This window comes from Mirounga angustirostris, unplaced genomic scaffold, assembly GCF_029215605.1.
Source record: "Mirounga angustirostris isolate CCGP_5_RB_7025 unplaced genomic scaffold, mMirAng1.0.hap1 SCAF_6, whole genome shotgun sequence".
Lineage (NCBI taxonomy): Eukaryota > Metazoa > Chordata > Mammalia > Carnivora > Phocidae > Mirounga > Mirounga angustirostris.
The window spans coordinates 149,574,808-149,588,924 of record NW_026991714.1 but is presented as its reverse complement, the minus strand read 5'-3'; the positions used below and the strand labels follow the sequence as shown (position 1 = coordinate 149,588,924).

Below are 14,117 nucleotides of genomic sequence, written 5' to 3'. Positions count from 1 at the left end.
CCAAGAGATGATACGGCTCCGGTCTGTTCCTTTCCTTTCCTGGTCTCTCCAAAACTGCCCAGTGTTTCCAGTTCCAAATTACAAAGCCGTCCAGCTATCCTCAGCACCCAGGAAAGCTCTAAAAGCCAAAGAAGGCTGCTTCTCTGTCTTCTCCAGACTACCTACGAGAGCGACCGTTGGGACTAATTCTTTTGTCAGAGGACAGACACACAGTGGTACACAGTGGCTTGAGGATGGGGCTCCCTCCTGGCTCAGCACGGAGCTAGGGCATTTCCAGATCAGCCCTTCAGAACAAGCACCTTCCCGACCACCCATGCCCCCAGGTGCCCGGACATACCATCTGTTCCTGGCCATTCGCTCTGCTCTCCCAGGCCTTCCCTTTCAGGGACACACTCCAGCCACCCAAGATGAAAGGTCTAGTGTGGTAGATCTTCCCCATGGATGGCTGTGCCCCTCCCCCACACCCACGGCCATTTGGCAATGTCTGGAGACATTTCTAGCTGGCACACTGGGAGGATGCTCCTTACATCTAGCGGGTAGAAGCTGGGATGCTGCTAAACATTTCTCCATGCACAGGAGAGCAAACGGTCAGCCAGCCCAAAATGCCAGGAGCACCAAGGCTGAGAAACCCTGGCCCTCTGACCTAAACCAAATTCTGCAGAGCTGACTGCTGGCCTCCAACAAGATTGCCCGTTCATGGTCATGGCATAAGTGATGAAATAATTCAGTTTTCTCTAAGTCTTTTGTTCAGGAACTCCAGTGGAGACCTGCAAAGTGCCAGCACCATGCTGGCCTGTGATGAAAGGCCAGGCTAATGGGGTCCCCGGACTGCAGGGAGAGGAAGTTCTAGAACACACTCTCACATGAGGACTCTGGGCTTCTCCCCACTTTTTTCCTTCACCGGACCACCATGCCCACTGGCCTGCAATCTTAACCCAGTAAGAACTAAGGATATGGGGAGGTGTCTTGCCTGTTTGTTGGACATCTGACATTATGAGAAACAGCATGAACTCAGGATCCTGCTCCTGCCTGTATGTCCTACTTGCTGTGTGATATTAACGAGTGACATCATCTCTCTGAACCCCACTTTGCTCCTTCAAATGGGACTGAATGGCACTGAAGGTGTTAGGTGTAGCCTTCACACATCAGCGGAGCTCCCGGTGGCCCACACACTCAATGACATCTGGAGTGGCCGCCACCAGTCACCCGGTTCCTTGTCCGGAGAAGTGCTCCTGGAGGTTTCAGTCCTGGGTCCACGGGCCCCGTAGGTCTGTCGACGGGGGGACTGGGCAGTGCAGCCTGGGCCTGTTCCTGTTCAGCTAGCTCATGCCTGTGACCTTGCCTCTCTCGACAGGGAGCTCCAACGCCAGGCCCCTGCACACCCCAGTCCCTCCCATCTGACTATCTTCTTCTCAAACACTAACTCACAAGCAACATAACTATATTTTCTTCCTTTAAGTTCAGCCTGCAAGAAAATTCTTCCACGTGCAATGAGCAGCTGTGAATCTGCCTGATAAAGTGAAGGCATTTACCCCACTGGTATTCCCCAGAGGGATCATCGGCCACCTGCACCTTTTTAGATGCATTTAATAATTCAGCCCAAGATGAATTTGCATGATTAACATAAAGCCTTGTGATTTTATTTTCTTTCAGGATTTAAATACTGAAACAACCACCATTGTTTTCATTTTCAGAGGTTGTGATCAAAACACAAAATTTGATTCTAGAATGAATAATTTCTTTAAAAAAAAAAGTATTTTCAAATACCACTCTCCATAAAATGCAAAGAAAAGAGTGATAGATGCAGGGAAACCCATGTTCTCTCTAGGGCTAGTGTTAACCCATTAGAAGCAAGGCACACCACAAAGATTAATCCTTTCCAGTCCTCCCATCGAGCAGTATGCCCCACTGTCCCATGACATCTGTAATGGCTAAGACAAATACATTTATGTCAGTCCCTCATGCAGGGCTCTCCATATTTATCTGATCAGGACCTAGAATCACCAATAAGAAAACAGCAGTTCTCTTGGATTCCAATAATAGATTAATCACGTCATCCTCAAAAACTTAGTAAAAACCCAAACCGAGTAAGATGCATTTGGAAAACCATCTGCCTATGAAGTGGGGACGTGTATGTGAAATGATAATTTGCAAAGCGGAAGAGGCAGCGTCGTTGGGCTTCTTGATGAATATAGTAAAACAGGTTTGTCTAATGGGGAAACATGCATTACTATCAAAAGAAACGAGTGTATCCCACATGGAAAAGCAAGCAGGCTTTAATATCTGAGAAGCATTTCAAGCTGTGCCTGCCAGCAATTCTCCGCCTGTCTGATTTTCCTTAACATAAAGGCCAACCTCACCTGTTTAAAAATAATTAGGAAGCAGGCAGTAGTAACGTTCGCTCAAAGTTTGTGCTGCCTGTGGGTTCGCGTGTGGGTTTCTATTTCACTGATGCCTGTGTTGATGTTTCTGAACGCAGGAATCATGGTCAGTAAGGAAAGCGGCAAATGTGTCCTCACGGCATCAGAGAGTGAGGTGGAGCCTGCCGCCGGCCTGGCCCTGGAGATGAAGTATGCCCTGGATCCCAACCGGCAGATTAAAAAACGGAATAAAGCCCTCCAGGTGCGGTTTAAGGATATCTGCGAGGCGCAGAATGAGCAGAGGGACACGCAGCTCTCGGCGGGACAGCCAGGCGAGAAGCGGGAGGCCAAGCCCGTATCCTACAGGGCAGCCTACCGCAAGTACATGACCGTGCCCGCTCGGAGGTCCATCCCCAATGTCACCAAGAGCACAGGCGTGCAGACCTCGCCAGACCTGAAAAAGTGTTACCAGACCTTCCCTCTGGACCGCAAGAAAGGGACTCTCAAAAGCATCCCCGCTGCGGATGCCTTTAAAAGTCACAACAATGGGTTTGCGGTGGATGCGAAGGAGAAGCCCGAGGAAGGACCCGGGGAGGAGGCCCGGCCGTGCGGTGCCGGCCGGGTGCACAGGACGGCAGCCTTGGTTTTCCACTCCGATGAACACATGAACGCGCTGGACCAGCCTGCTGGGCTCAACTGTGCAGAGCCATGCAGAAACCCTGACGTGCACAGCTGCCGAGATGAGCCTCTCCAAAACTCCGCCCGGCCTCCCTCCCAGGAGCCTGATTACCAGCTGCACGGGAAAGCAAAGCACGACAGGGCGACACCGGACACCGAGGAAGCCGCTCTGTCGGCCCACGGGACCGTGTTTAAAACCGAGGTGGCCACCGTTTATGCACCTGCCTCCAGCGCAAAGGCCCCCGAGGCTGCCTTGTCAAACTCTGCCGCCACGAGCGAGTGGCCCCTCTGCCCGGCGGCCGACCAGGAGCGGAGGAGAGCCTCGCGTCTCAATGCGCTCCAGGGTCCCCAGGGCCCCGAGGCGGCCTGCTTGCCCCCGATGCAGTGCCTGTCCCCCGAATGTAGCGAGCAGCCCCCGCAGACTCGAGCCCCGCCGGGGGAGGAGAGCCAGCCTTGTCCCACGGCCGCCGCTGTGGGTGAAGAATGCCGACAAATCGTGCCTCACACGGAAGTCGTCGATCTGAAAGCACAGCTACAGGTGATGGAGGACCTGATCAGCTCCAGCCAAGAAACCATCAAAGTGCTCTTGGGGGTCATTCAGGAGTTGGAGAAAGGAGAGGCCCATCGGGAAGGGTATGTATGCCCACGTTTCTCATGAAGCTGGGCGGGCTCACCACCCCCAGGGTCCCTCCGTAGCCTCCAATGCCCAGATGCGTAGCAAGACTAATGCCAGCATTTCTGTGAACAGTTGATAGTCTGAGGGCAGCGCAAGCTCAGAGGCTCCCAGTTTACTTTATAAGGCTAGGCTTCACTGCAAACTCGCCGTAAAGATTCACTTGGTGGTTGGCATTCATCTGCCTGGCCTGGAATTCAAGTCCTATACCTCTCTTTTGAATGCATGAATTGATGGGTCTTAACTTTGTATGCCCTAGGACGAAAGGTTTAGGATATGAAGTATAATAGGTACGCCAGCCCAAAATATCTAAGTAAGAAACCACTCGCCTCTTAGGATTCATATTTCGGAAGAGAAAAGAAAGAACTGAAATGGCATTCTGCAAAGCAGATGCTGACTTGGTTATATTAAATCATTAGAATAACATTGATATTCAGGACTGTACAAGGTTTCGCACAATAGAGGGTATGTTTCTCTGTCCCGCCGTGGAGCTCCTAGAAGCAATGTGTACCCTCAGGCAAGCCCTCTGTGTGTGTGATTAGGAGACAGTACTTTCCTCCCGAGGGTCTCATGCGTGGAGCTGGGCTACAGACAGAATCATATCCAGTCGGCAGCCAACACCGTCCAGCCTTGGTAACAGATTGCTAAACTGTGTTTCCCATCTTTTGAACTTAAAATTGTGCAGCGGCAAATTTAAAAGCAAATGGCCTAATGGTAGGATGCTAGCCTTGAGCCCCTCAGCCAGGAAGGCTCGTGGGGGCCTGGCAGTGTTCTTCGCTGAAACCAGGGTGCCAGGAGTACTCTAGTTCCAAGCTTCTCAAAACAGTACACACGGCTTACTGGCCTTCATCTTGACTGCCAGGTTTTCTGTCTCCCATTTCCCCTTGACACTGTCTGGATTCCCTGCAGCCCATGATCTGGAGGTGGGATCTGAGGGAGGGCCCTACTGCCTCATGGGGTTAGTTCCCCACCCTGGGGGTCCTACCCCTGGTGAAGTGAGCTAGCAGCCAGTATGAAGGGAAGCCAAGAAATGCATCGTCAGGGAAGCAGACCATCGGTAAACAGAAGTTTCCTCAAGAGGACTTCCGTGGTTCAGTTATACGGTGTTTGCGTATTGCAAACAAGGGGGAGGAAACAGTCTCCACGGTCGAAGGTAGCAGGTGAGGCTTAGGCCCTGGCTCCAGAGGCAAGGTGCCCGGTGCGGGCTCTGGACCTGGTTTCCGGCTTCTCCAGCATAGTGCAGGTGGCCCATCTACAAGAGGAGCTGATCCCCAATAACTCAACCCCCCCATACAGAGTATCGTTTCCAGTCGATGGTGTTCAGCTGCTGGCCATCAGTGGTAACCTAACATTACAGAATGTTTTCAAAAGGCCTCTTTCAGTCTTGGGTGTACATTTCCATTTTCATCCCATTTCGGTCATTTGGACTTGAATACGTACACATCCCGAAACCACACACTCAGGTGGGTCTACAAGGGATTGGTCAATCAGGAGACCACAATCCCACAGGAGAATTAAAAGCCCAAACAGGGACCAGATCATCACTGACTTCGATATGGCTTGTAGCGACTGAAATCAGACAGCAAAACAGAAGATATCAACATTACTCGCTGGGGGGGGGGGGGGGGAAGTCATCGAATGGTATAAAGCCAAACACATATGCTAAATAAATGTGTATGCTCACCAGGGTAGGTGCCGAACTAAAACCCTGCCAAGGCTGAACACCCACGAACACCCCAGGAAAGGAGAACCATGTTGAGCTGCAGGCTCCTTACACTGTAACAACTGTAGAGATTTGTTTTAAATGGGATCCTCCGAGTTCTCTGCAACCCTGCCAGGCGACACAGTGCTCCTGCACTTAGTGAGACATCTTTAGGTGGGAATTCTGACTCCGAGGATGTGGGGCAAGGGCTACACCCCTCTGTGCCCCATTGCTTCACCTGTAAGTGGGAGATCATCATTCATCCTACAGATGGAGGGAGAGGATGACTTGGGGTGACCCTCTAATGCAGTCAGCCCAGTGCCAGGTGCATCTGAATGGGCTGAGATCTGCAGTGGCATGAGTATTGATTGGTCTGGCTGGTCAAAGATGCTGGGGTTTGGGGAACACTTAGCAGCCCCACATCTGAGTCCAGTGTGACGAATGTACCTCCACACTCCCAGCACACAGGCTGCCATCACTATTCTTCCTACAAGCCCTGAGCTGCTCGGTCCAGTGCAGTACCCACCAGCCACGAGTGGCTACTGAAATTCAAATTCAGATTAATTATAATTGCAAATTCAGTTCTTCGGTCATACTGCCAACATCTCAGGTGCCCGAGAGCCAATGTGATGACTGGTCACTGCATAGCACACAGAGCATTGCCGTAGTCACAAGAAGTCCTTCAGCCTGGTCTCCCCAAAACGGGGCACAGTGCCTGGCTCCTAACCGTGTTAGGACTGAGCACCAGAGATCAAGGCAAACGGTGAGCTGACTTTAAATAAAATCAATCCCTAGTTCAGCTGCTGCCTGCTCAGGATGAGCTCGCTGCAGAAAGGCAGTCCCGTATCCCACATCTGTCCCAGAGCCTTCCTTCTCACCTCTGTCTCTGAGCCCTCTGGACTCAGATCACAGTGAGTCAAGTAGTTTCAAACCCCAAGGCCACCCTGAAGGTGGCCCCTCTTGCCAATGCCCAAGGCCATTAATTTGGTCAAAACTCCCATTTCCACCATTTTTCAATGTCAGGATGTGAGGGGATGTGAGCCTCGCAGGTGCGCAGAGAAGGGGCAACCTCCTTTCCCGGGTGTCTGAGGCCAGCACAGAGCGGAGGGTGGAAGACAGGTGTGCTGGTACATCTTTATCAACTGGTTTGGTAGGGGGTGGATAGCATTTGCTGATTTCCATGGTGTAAATATTGCTACCATGGCCAATTTCAACCAGCTCACAAAATCCTGAAACTTGACCATTCTGCCCCTACAAGGGCATGATGGGCATGCCCCAGGATGGTCACTCTAAAGGAGGACTTACTTTATGTACCCCATCTGAGCCAGGGAATAAGGTGTTCTCCTTGCATCTCATGGTAAAAAAAGAAAAAGAAAAAAAAAAAACAACAGGAAAACTTACTCTACTTTCCACAATTATATAGTCATTATGTAACATGACAAAGAATTTCATGACCAAGTTAAAAAGATCTGTACAGTTTTCCTTGGAAAATATTCTAGAGTTTAAAAAGTCATCAACAGTAGAGAATGCTCAGAAGCTGGGTAAAATTTCTCTGCTCACCTTCTACCCTCAATTAAGCAAGGAGAACCTACTCTGTCAAGAATTTACCTGCATCGGAAGGGGACCCAGTGAGGACAGGCATCTTACGTGCACTGTGGAGCCCAGGACTTTGAATCCCACTGACAGATTCTGCCTCTACACCCACGTTGCATGGGGAGGCCACGGGCTTGCTCTGGTGTAGGATGTTAGGACAAAGCCAGGGAAGGCAATACTCTTTGCACTTGGCTAGGTTCCATGGGCCAACTTATGTTTCTTGAATTACACTGAATGTATAACCTTTTTTTGTAGGACTTCCTTTCACTAGTGAGTCTGGACAAACTGCATATTGAGTCTGTCAGACAAGCCTATTGAAAGAGTTGTTTAGTGCATGGGAATTCCGGGGTCACCAACCCCAACCACATTCAGGAGCTTCCAAATTATTTTTCATGCGATTCATTCATCTCATTTGCTTATGTCAGTTTCCAAAAGGCCTTGGCAGAGTGTTTTCAGCTTAGGGAAGCTCCAGGTTCATCTTATACAAAACAAGGCTACTAGAAGCTTAAAGACGATGTCTGCAAAGCTAGTCACAGAGAGCAACAAACAGCAGGCATCGAGGAAAGGCCATGTCCTAATGTGAGCACTGCATTCCAGAAGGAGGTAGCTGTGCAAAAAGTATCCAAAATCATGCCTTTCGGGCCCTTGTAAAACGTTGGGCCGCTCACTAACATCGCTCGCTTCATGCAGTGAGGGCAGCATTTGGTCACTGTGCTGGTATGAATGTCAGGCATGATCCTGCTTATTTCAGAGCTCTCAGTATTATTCTTGTCTCTTCCCAGGAAGATCAGGGTCACACAGGCTGCCTCAGTAGGCCACTAATGTAGTCGCTGAAGGCTGCAAACCAGGCAAACGGGGCACTGAATTTAAAACCCAAGTACTTCTTATAACAGCCATAATTCCCCAGAACAGCCAGCAGCTGCTGGGCAGGAGACCCTCTGACCCACGGGCTGCAGGTCCAAAGTGCTCCCCGTGTGCACTCACCAGCAACTGCATGGGCACTCCATGGGAAGATGGTTATTTACTTCTAAGACTGCACCCCAACACTCTGAGTGTCTTCATGGGTTCCGTGGTCGGTGACAGCCTAATGAGACTCAGCTATTCGGAGAAGACCCAAAAACTACATGAGAAGCTTTAGTCGAACTGTCATGCATGAGGGCAGGATCTGCTGTTGCCCAGAGTCAACTAGGCTCGCTCACTGGTCACATCTCTCCCGGCGTCAGCTAGGTGTTACCTGCAGGCTTGGGTATTGGGAGAGGCAGGGAGAGAGCAGAACCCACGCCATTCTGGGCCATCAAGTGTGATGGATTGGCAGAGATGAAATCTGAAAGCCCGGAGGCTTTGCAGCTGTACTGAATCAGAGCAAATGTGAGACCATCACTATAAAGAAGCAAAACCTCAACAACAAACCGGCCCAAGGACTCCAGCAGCTTGCAAGGAGGGCTGTAAACCCAGCGATCCAGTCTCCCATTCATCCCTGCTATGGCTCCCGGAGTCCTGTCCAGCCGCTTCAGCCTCACTGAGGAGGAGTATTTATTTCTCTGTGACATGAGGTCCAGGGCACACACGGATAGCAAAGAAAAATAAGCCAACGGAATCCCCCCAGAGATCAGGGGCCCTTTGAGGGCAGTGCTCACAGCAGCTTTGAAGACAAAGGAGGTAGGAGTAAAGACCTGAGGGCAGCAACAAGTTAATGTAAACCCAGTGTGGAATCCTGTGTTGTGGGCCCAGCTTTGCTTTTCTTTTAATCACTAAAGCAAGGGGGCCGGCCACGCGGCGGGTGAAGGTATGTGCAGATACTCACATCCAGAGGGGGGAAAAAAAATCAGGCTTGCAGGATCTATGGTTATTTGAAGACCTCAGCATCACCTTTTGGCCTGGCAGATGTTGGCACGCCTCTGGGCCAGAGAGCAAATGTTTTTGGATTTGAAGGCCATACCGCCTATGTTCAAACGATTCAGCTCTGCCACCGTATTGTGAATGCAGCCAGAGACAGTATGTGCACAAATGAGGATATGCAGCCAGGAGCCAGGTCCAGGCCACAGGCAGAGTGCGCCGACTTGTGCCACACGGTCGTATAGAAAACCAGGTCAGGGCGCCTGGGTGGCTCAGTCGTTAAGCGTCTGCCTTCGGCTCAGGTCATGATCCCAGGGTCCTGGGATCGAGTCCCGCACCGGGCTCCCTGCTCTGCGGGAAGCCTGCTTCTCCCTCTCCCACTCCCCCTGCTTGTGTTCCTGCTCTCGCTATGTCTCTGTCAAAAAAATAAATAAAATCTTTAAAAAAAAAAAAGGAAACCAGGTCAGAAGATGGGGAGGGACGATCCCAGGTGCGTGACTGCCAGACTGACAGGCGTACCATTCACTCACCTGTTCAGAGGGCCTCTACCAAGAGTCTCCTTGTGTTGAGCCCTGTGCCAGGCAAGGAGGGTTGATACAAGTCAGATGAGCTCAGGGCCCCACTCTGACGCCAGGTCACTGATGATCAGTCCCCAGGTCACTGATGATCACTTTGTTCAAGCCTCCACCTGACTGTTCATCCTCAGCCCACACAGCCTTCAGCATTCTGCCTGCGGACTCCGTGCGTGTTAGTCACATCTGTGTAATTTGTATGTATGATACATACATGACGGCATGTCTTTAAAACATGAGAAAGGTCTCACTCTCCCACCAGCAGGAAGAAGAGGTCATCACAGCACATAATTGTGCACCGTGACTTGCTGTCACCCCGATAAGCTACGTGGACAGAAATGATACACTTGCTTTATCTTATGTCCCTGTACTGACAAATCACTCGGAAATCAGGCACGCTTCAGAAGGACCTGTCAGGGAAGGAGAAATCTCTCCGATTTTTCCTTAATTATCTATGCCCAAACAGAATAAATACTGCATCACAATTACAGAGGAAGCATAAGGGGACAACTGAAGTCGCAGAGCAGAAAGACCCAACACGGAAACCCCCGCGCACCACTGTGGCGGCAGCCAGGGCACGAACACGGGAATCACGAAGGTCTCCACGTGAGATTCGGACTAGGAACTTCCCAGCACCGCCCTCCAAGAGCCAAAGGAAAGGCTGGGCACAGTAAGGCAGGTCCAACTCAGTGTGATCGGGCCCCCTCGGGAGGGATGCTTAGCTTGTTCTGGCCAAAACCCACCCACTGACTGAGATGGACGTCTTCCACCTGGTTAGCTGGCGGGCCCCGATGTGAAGAGGGCAGGTGGGTGGAATTTGTGGCTCTGCAAACACCCCTTGTGGGTCTCCTCTGGAAGGAATGCCGTGTGCTGCCTTCCCGGGCGGCTGGCACGATGCATCACAAAAACGCAGGGCACTGTGAGCAGCAAAGGGAAAGCAGCACCCAGCATGGAGACCAGGAGCAAAAAGGTCCTATTCCCTGCCAAAGGCACTCCTGCCCCTCGGCGCTCCCTATCTGAACAGGAGGAAAATGTCAGCACTTCGTTTTCTAATCTTGATAAATCCGTTTCGGTGTCTCTGCACATTTGTCGTCACCCAAACATTCCAGCCAGCCGACTGAGGTCTGCCTCCCGCTCAGTCCGTTTTCCCGTTTTCCGGGAGTGAGATCCAGGAGGGGAGCCGAGTGGAACGACCCGGGCTCTGCAGTCAGCCAGTCCTGAGTTGGCAACTTTGCTCTGCCCCTCTCTGCCCCAGCTGTGCTTAGGTACGGTCATTAACCTCTCTGAACTTCAGCTTCTTCCTCTATAAAAGGGAGCTAAGAATACCTGCCCGTGGGCTTCTTCAAATACAGAGGACAAGGCTCTCAATCCAGGGTTGTGTCTGCACTCAGTAGAAGTTACCTCCTTCCAAGTTACTTTGTTACTGAGAAGCAGCCTTCCAAGAGCTCAAGTGGGGGAGGTTGAGCAAGGGGCAAGCCTAAACGCTTTCAAGCGAGATCTTCCTGCTTCATGATACAGGCTGGTTTCTTTCTGAGGTTAGGAGGGAGGGAGAATTACTAAGGGAGACATCAGCTCTGTGTTCGTTTTCAGGGACACGCACAGGCCACGCGGATCTGGTGTCATGGTCAAGGCAGGGTGCGGAGTTGGGAAACACAGTTGGTCCTAGCTCATCTCCCAGCTACCTGTTCCCCTATGAAAGGACAGTCCGGATGAGTCAAGGGACCTCAGAGCTCCTTTCTGCTCTAAGAACAAATCCTCCAGAGAGGCCTAACAACATCATCATTTCAGCCACTGCCTTATATAAAAGTTGACAGAGAGAGAGAAAGAATAAAGCAACAGAACCCTCTCTACGGACGTCCTTCAATAAATGCATCCAGGGATCCCACTGTCGTTATTTTCTTGTCTACTGACACTTTACTTCTTATCTCTTCAGCTACTACACATGCTCGAATTGGCTTCTGTCCTTTTTGGGTGCCATCCTTTGAACAGATTTCAGAAACACCTTTCCGTTTTCCTTTTCTGTTGCAACTAATGGCTTTTATATACCTGTGATCAAATATTCAAGTTTAAAGTCTCCAGTATAAGTTATGTTTTATGATTTTGCAGTGGAAGCACAGATCATGTACTCTCCAGCATTCTCTTCGCTTAATGCACAGGGCCGTGGTCTTTTCTACTTTTTTTTAACTTCTTGAAAAATAATAAGCCTTTCCATCCTTAATATGAAAAATGAAGCAAATATATTTGTAAGAATATAAAACACATTCCAAATTCTTGCTTTGGGCTTCATGTAGGTATCACACATACTTGAAAATGTAATTTAAATAATCTTCCTGTGCAGAATGCCAAAATAGATTTCAAATACCTCCCGGCCTTTTAAGTTGGTAGGTGAATAAATGCCTCACCACAGAGTTACTAGGCAATCCAGACACTCCATTTGCAGATAAAATGAGCAATTCAAGGCATAACATGAACATTTATGGATTTGTATCCCAGAATTCGGGTTTTTTGGGTTTTTTTAAGAGATGAAATGCAAGTTCTAGTTTTCAAAACTTTTTAAAATCTGATACAAATTCTGCTAGGCTATGCAAAAATGGCTTGAGCTCTGTAGCCCATTGGATCTGTGGAAGAGTTCAGGGAAGTGGGCACAACACCCATAAAGTCCATCCATTTTGAGCACCTCCAACATGCAAGCATTCTGCGAGGATTTCACTGAATCCTCAAAATAACACTGAAGGTAGGAATTATCTGCACCAGAAAACTAAAGCCTGGCTATGCTCAGTGACATCCCCAAGGTCAGAAGGCGGTGAGAGATGGCAAAGGCAGACATTACATCTAGATCTCTGTCAGGCCCGAGCACTCGCCATCTCATCCTCTGAAAATGGCAAACCTGCTATATCCACACAGAATTAAAAAGCAGGCATTTTTGTTGCTACTGCAAACCCGGATTCTTCCTCTAACTTGAAGGGACTAAGAGGCTCTCGTGCCCAGAGCTGGTGAGATTTTTGCAAGCTTACATTCTGGAGAAAGCAGAAAACACCTTTTAAAGGGATCCCAGTACTAAGGCATGTATTTAAGGATTCATAATCAGTAAGAGGAATGTCCTCTGTGAGGTAATTAAAAAAAAAAAAAAAATCAAAGCCACTGATATTGAAGTCCAGGGACCTGAGTGCCAAGCACAAAATCTATCCATAGGCAACCTTCCTGGGGAGAACTCTTCAAAGCCTTCAGGTACCATCTGTCACGTCAGAGGCTCAGCACATGCCCTCCTGGCTCTACCTTCCTCAAATGTATGTCTAAATTCATGTGAACCACAAGCTGGAGGAAAGTTTTCAATGCAACAAAAAGAAGCATGAGTGGATTCTAAAGGCCAGATCTGAAAGGACATTTGTGAGAATCGAGCTCCTAGGCACCAAAAATGGACTAAATTTTTTCTCTCGACATCTCATTGGTTACAGCACTAGACTATCCCCCCAGATAAAAGTCTCATAATTGGACATCAAGAATCTTACAAATGATGACACCAAAAGTTAAAGATTTTAATCTTCAACTGCAAGATCTCTGAAGCGATTGTTTAAAGAAAACCAGCACAAGGTCAGACTTTTGAAACAAAGCACAGATGCTTCACAAAGAGTAAGTTCTGATTCAAAATTAACTGCTCTAATATATATATATTATATATATATATATTATATATATATCTCAAAAGAAACTGTAAATCAAACATGAAGGGCTCTGTGGATATTTATGACCAGAACTACTAGCAAATGCACATTAATGCTTTCAAATTAAAACCTTTGGAAGTCAGACTCTATGGAAGAGAACTAGTACACCAGAAACATGGCAAGCCACAGAAAGCTCTGCTTTAGTACAACGTACCCAGATCCCTATTCTCATTCTAGCTCAGTAGCCACTGCCACCATAATTCATTTTCATTAATTTTCAATAAATTATAGCTTAAGCTTTATCTGTCTTCCAGGAAAACAAGTTAATCAACTCAGCCTCAGCTCAGCCCTAAAAAGTTGTTTTCCTTATTAATAGCTATTCCTGGTGCCCTTTGGGGTGAGGGACTTGTTTGTCATCACGGTTACCGTTTTGCAATTTAGGACTGTAGAAAGAAAATGCAAGCTTTGCCCTGTTTGTAACATAACCAGGCAGTCCTCGCACGAAATAATAATTACTATCTTCCCCAATTTTTACCTATGATGATTTTACATTATGGAAATATGATGATAAAACTCTAAAGAGAGAAGGCCTGCCCTAATAATAGTGTTTATCTCTGTGTCTGTCTCTGTCCAAGTCTGCATGTATTTCTGACAGTAATAATAATGGATATGCAATAATAATAATAGTATATCCTGTTTCTTCATCAAGCATGGCTCTGTGTGGAGGCAAGTGAGCAGGGAGATGAGGCAGAGCCTTAGGGAGATGCAGAGAGGCACTGCTGGCGGTGAGGCAGAGGGCTGAGGCAGAAGCAAGAGACACCAGCTGGCTCCCAGAGACCCCTGCATGCTCAAAGCATCACACCAGCTGCCATGCACCTCCAATGGCCACCACTTTGTTTCACTTCAGAATGAAAACAAGCATTGCAAGCTTCCTTAAAAGCCAGAGCCTCCTGAGAATTATAGGATCACCACATTTGGGGAGCTACTAGGCTAATAAAATTTAATTTGTCAATACCACATAAAGCACCTGCATTCATTATT

The 14,117-nt window shown here is 48.8% G+C and overlaps 2 protein-coding genes across 7 annotated transcripts in view; one reads left to right on the top strand and one right to left on the bottom strand.

Annotated features, from left to right (window-relative positions):
* The window catches only part of DOCK1 (dedicator of cytokinesis 1), a 489,580-nt gene that overhangs the window by 253,970 nt on the left and 221,493 nt on the right, over positions 1-14,117 (bottom strand). The gene's annotated exons all lie outside the window — the stretch shown is intronic.
* The window catches only part of INSYN2A (inhibitory synaptic factor 2A), a 38,545-nt gene continuing 26,861 nt past the window's right edge, over positions 2,434-14,117 (top strand). Inside the window, exon 1 of the mRNA XM_064595457.1 lies at positions 2,434-3,671. Within this exon, the coding sequence (XP_064451527.1) occupies positions 2,452-3,671 (1,220 nt within the window). The 5' untranslated portion in view covers positions 2,434-2,451. The remainder of the gene's footprint in view (positions 3,672-14,117) is intronic.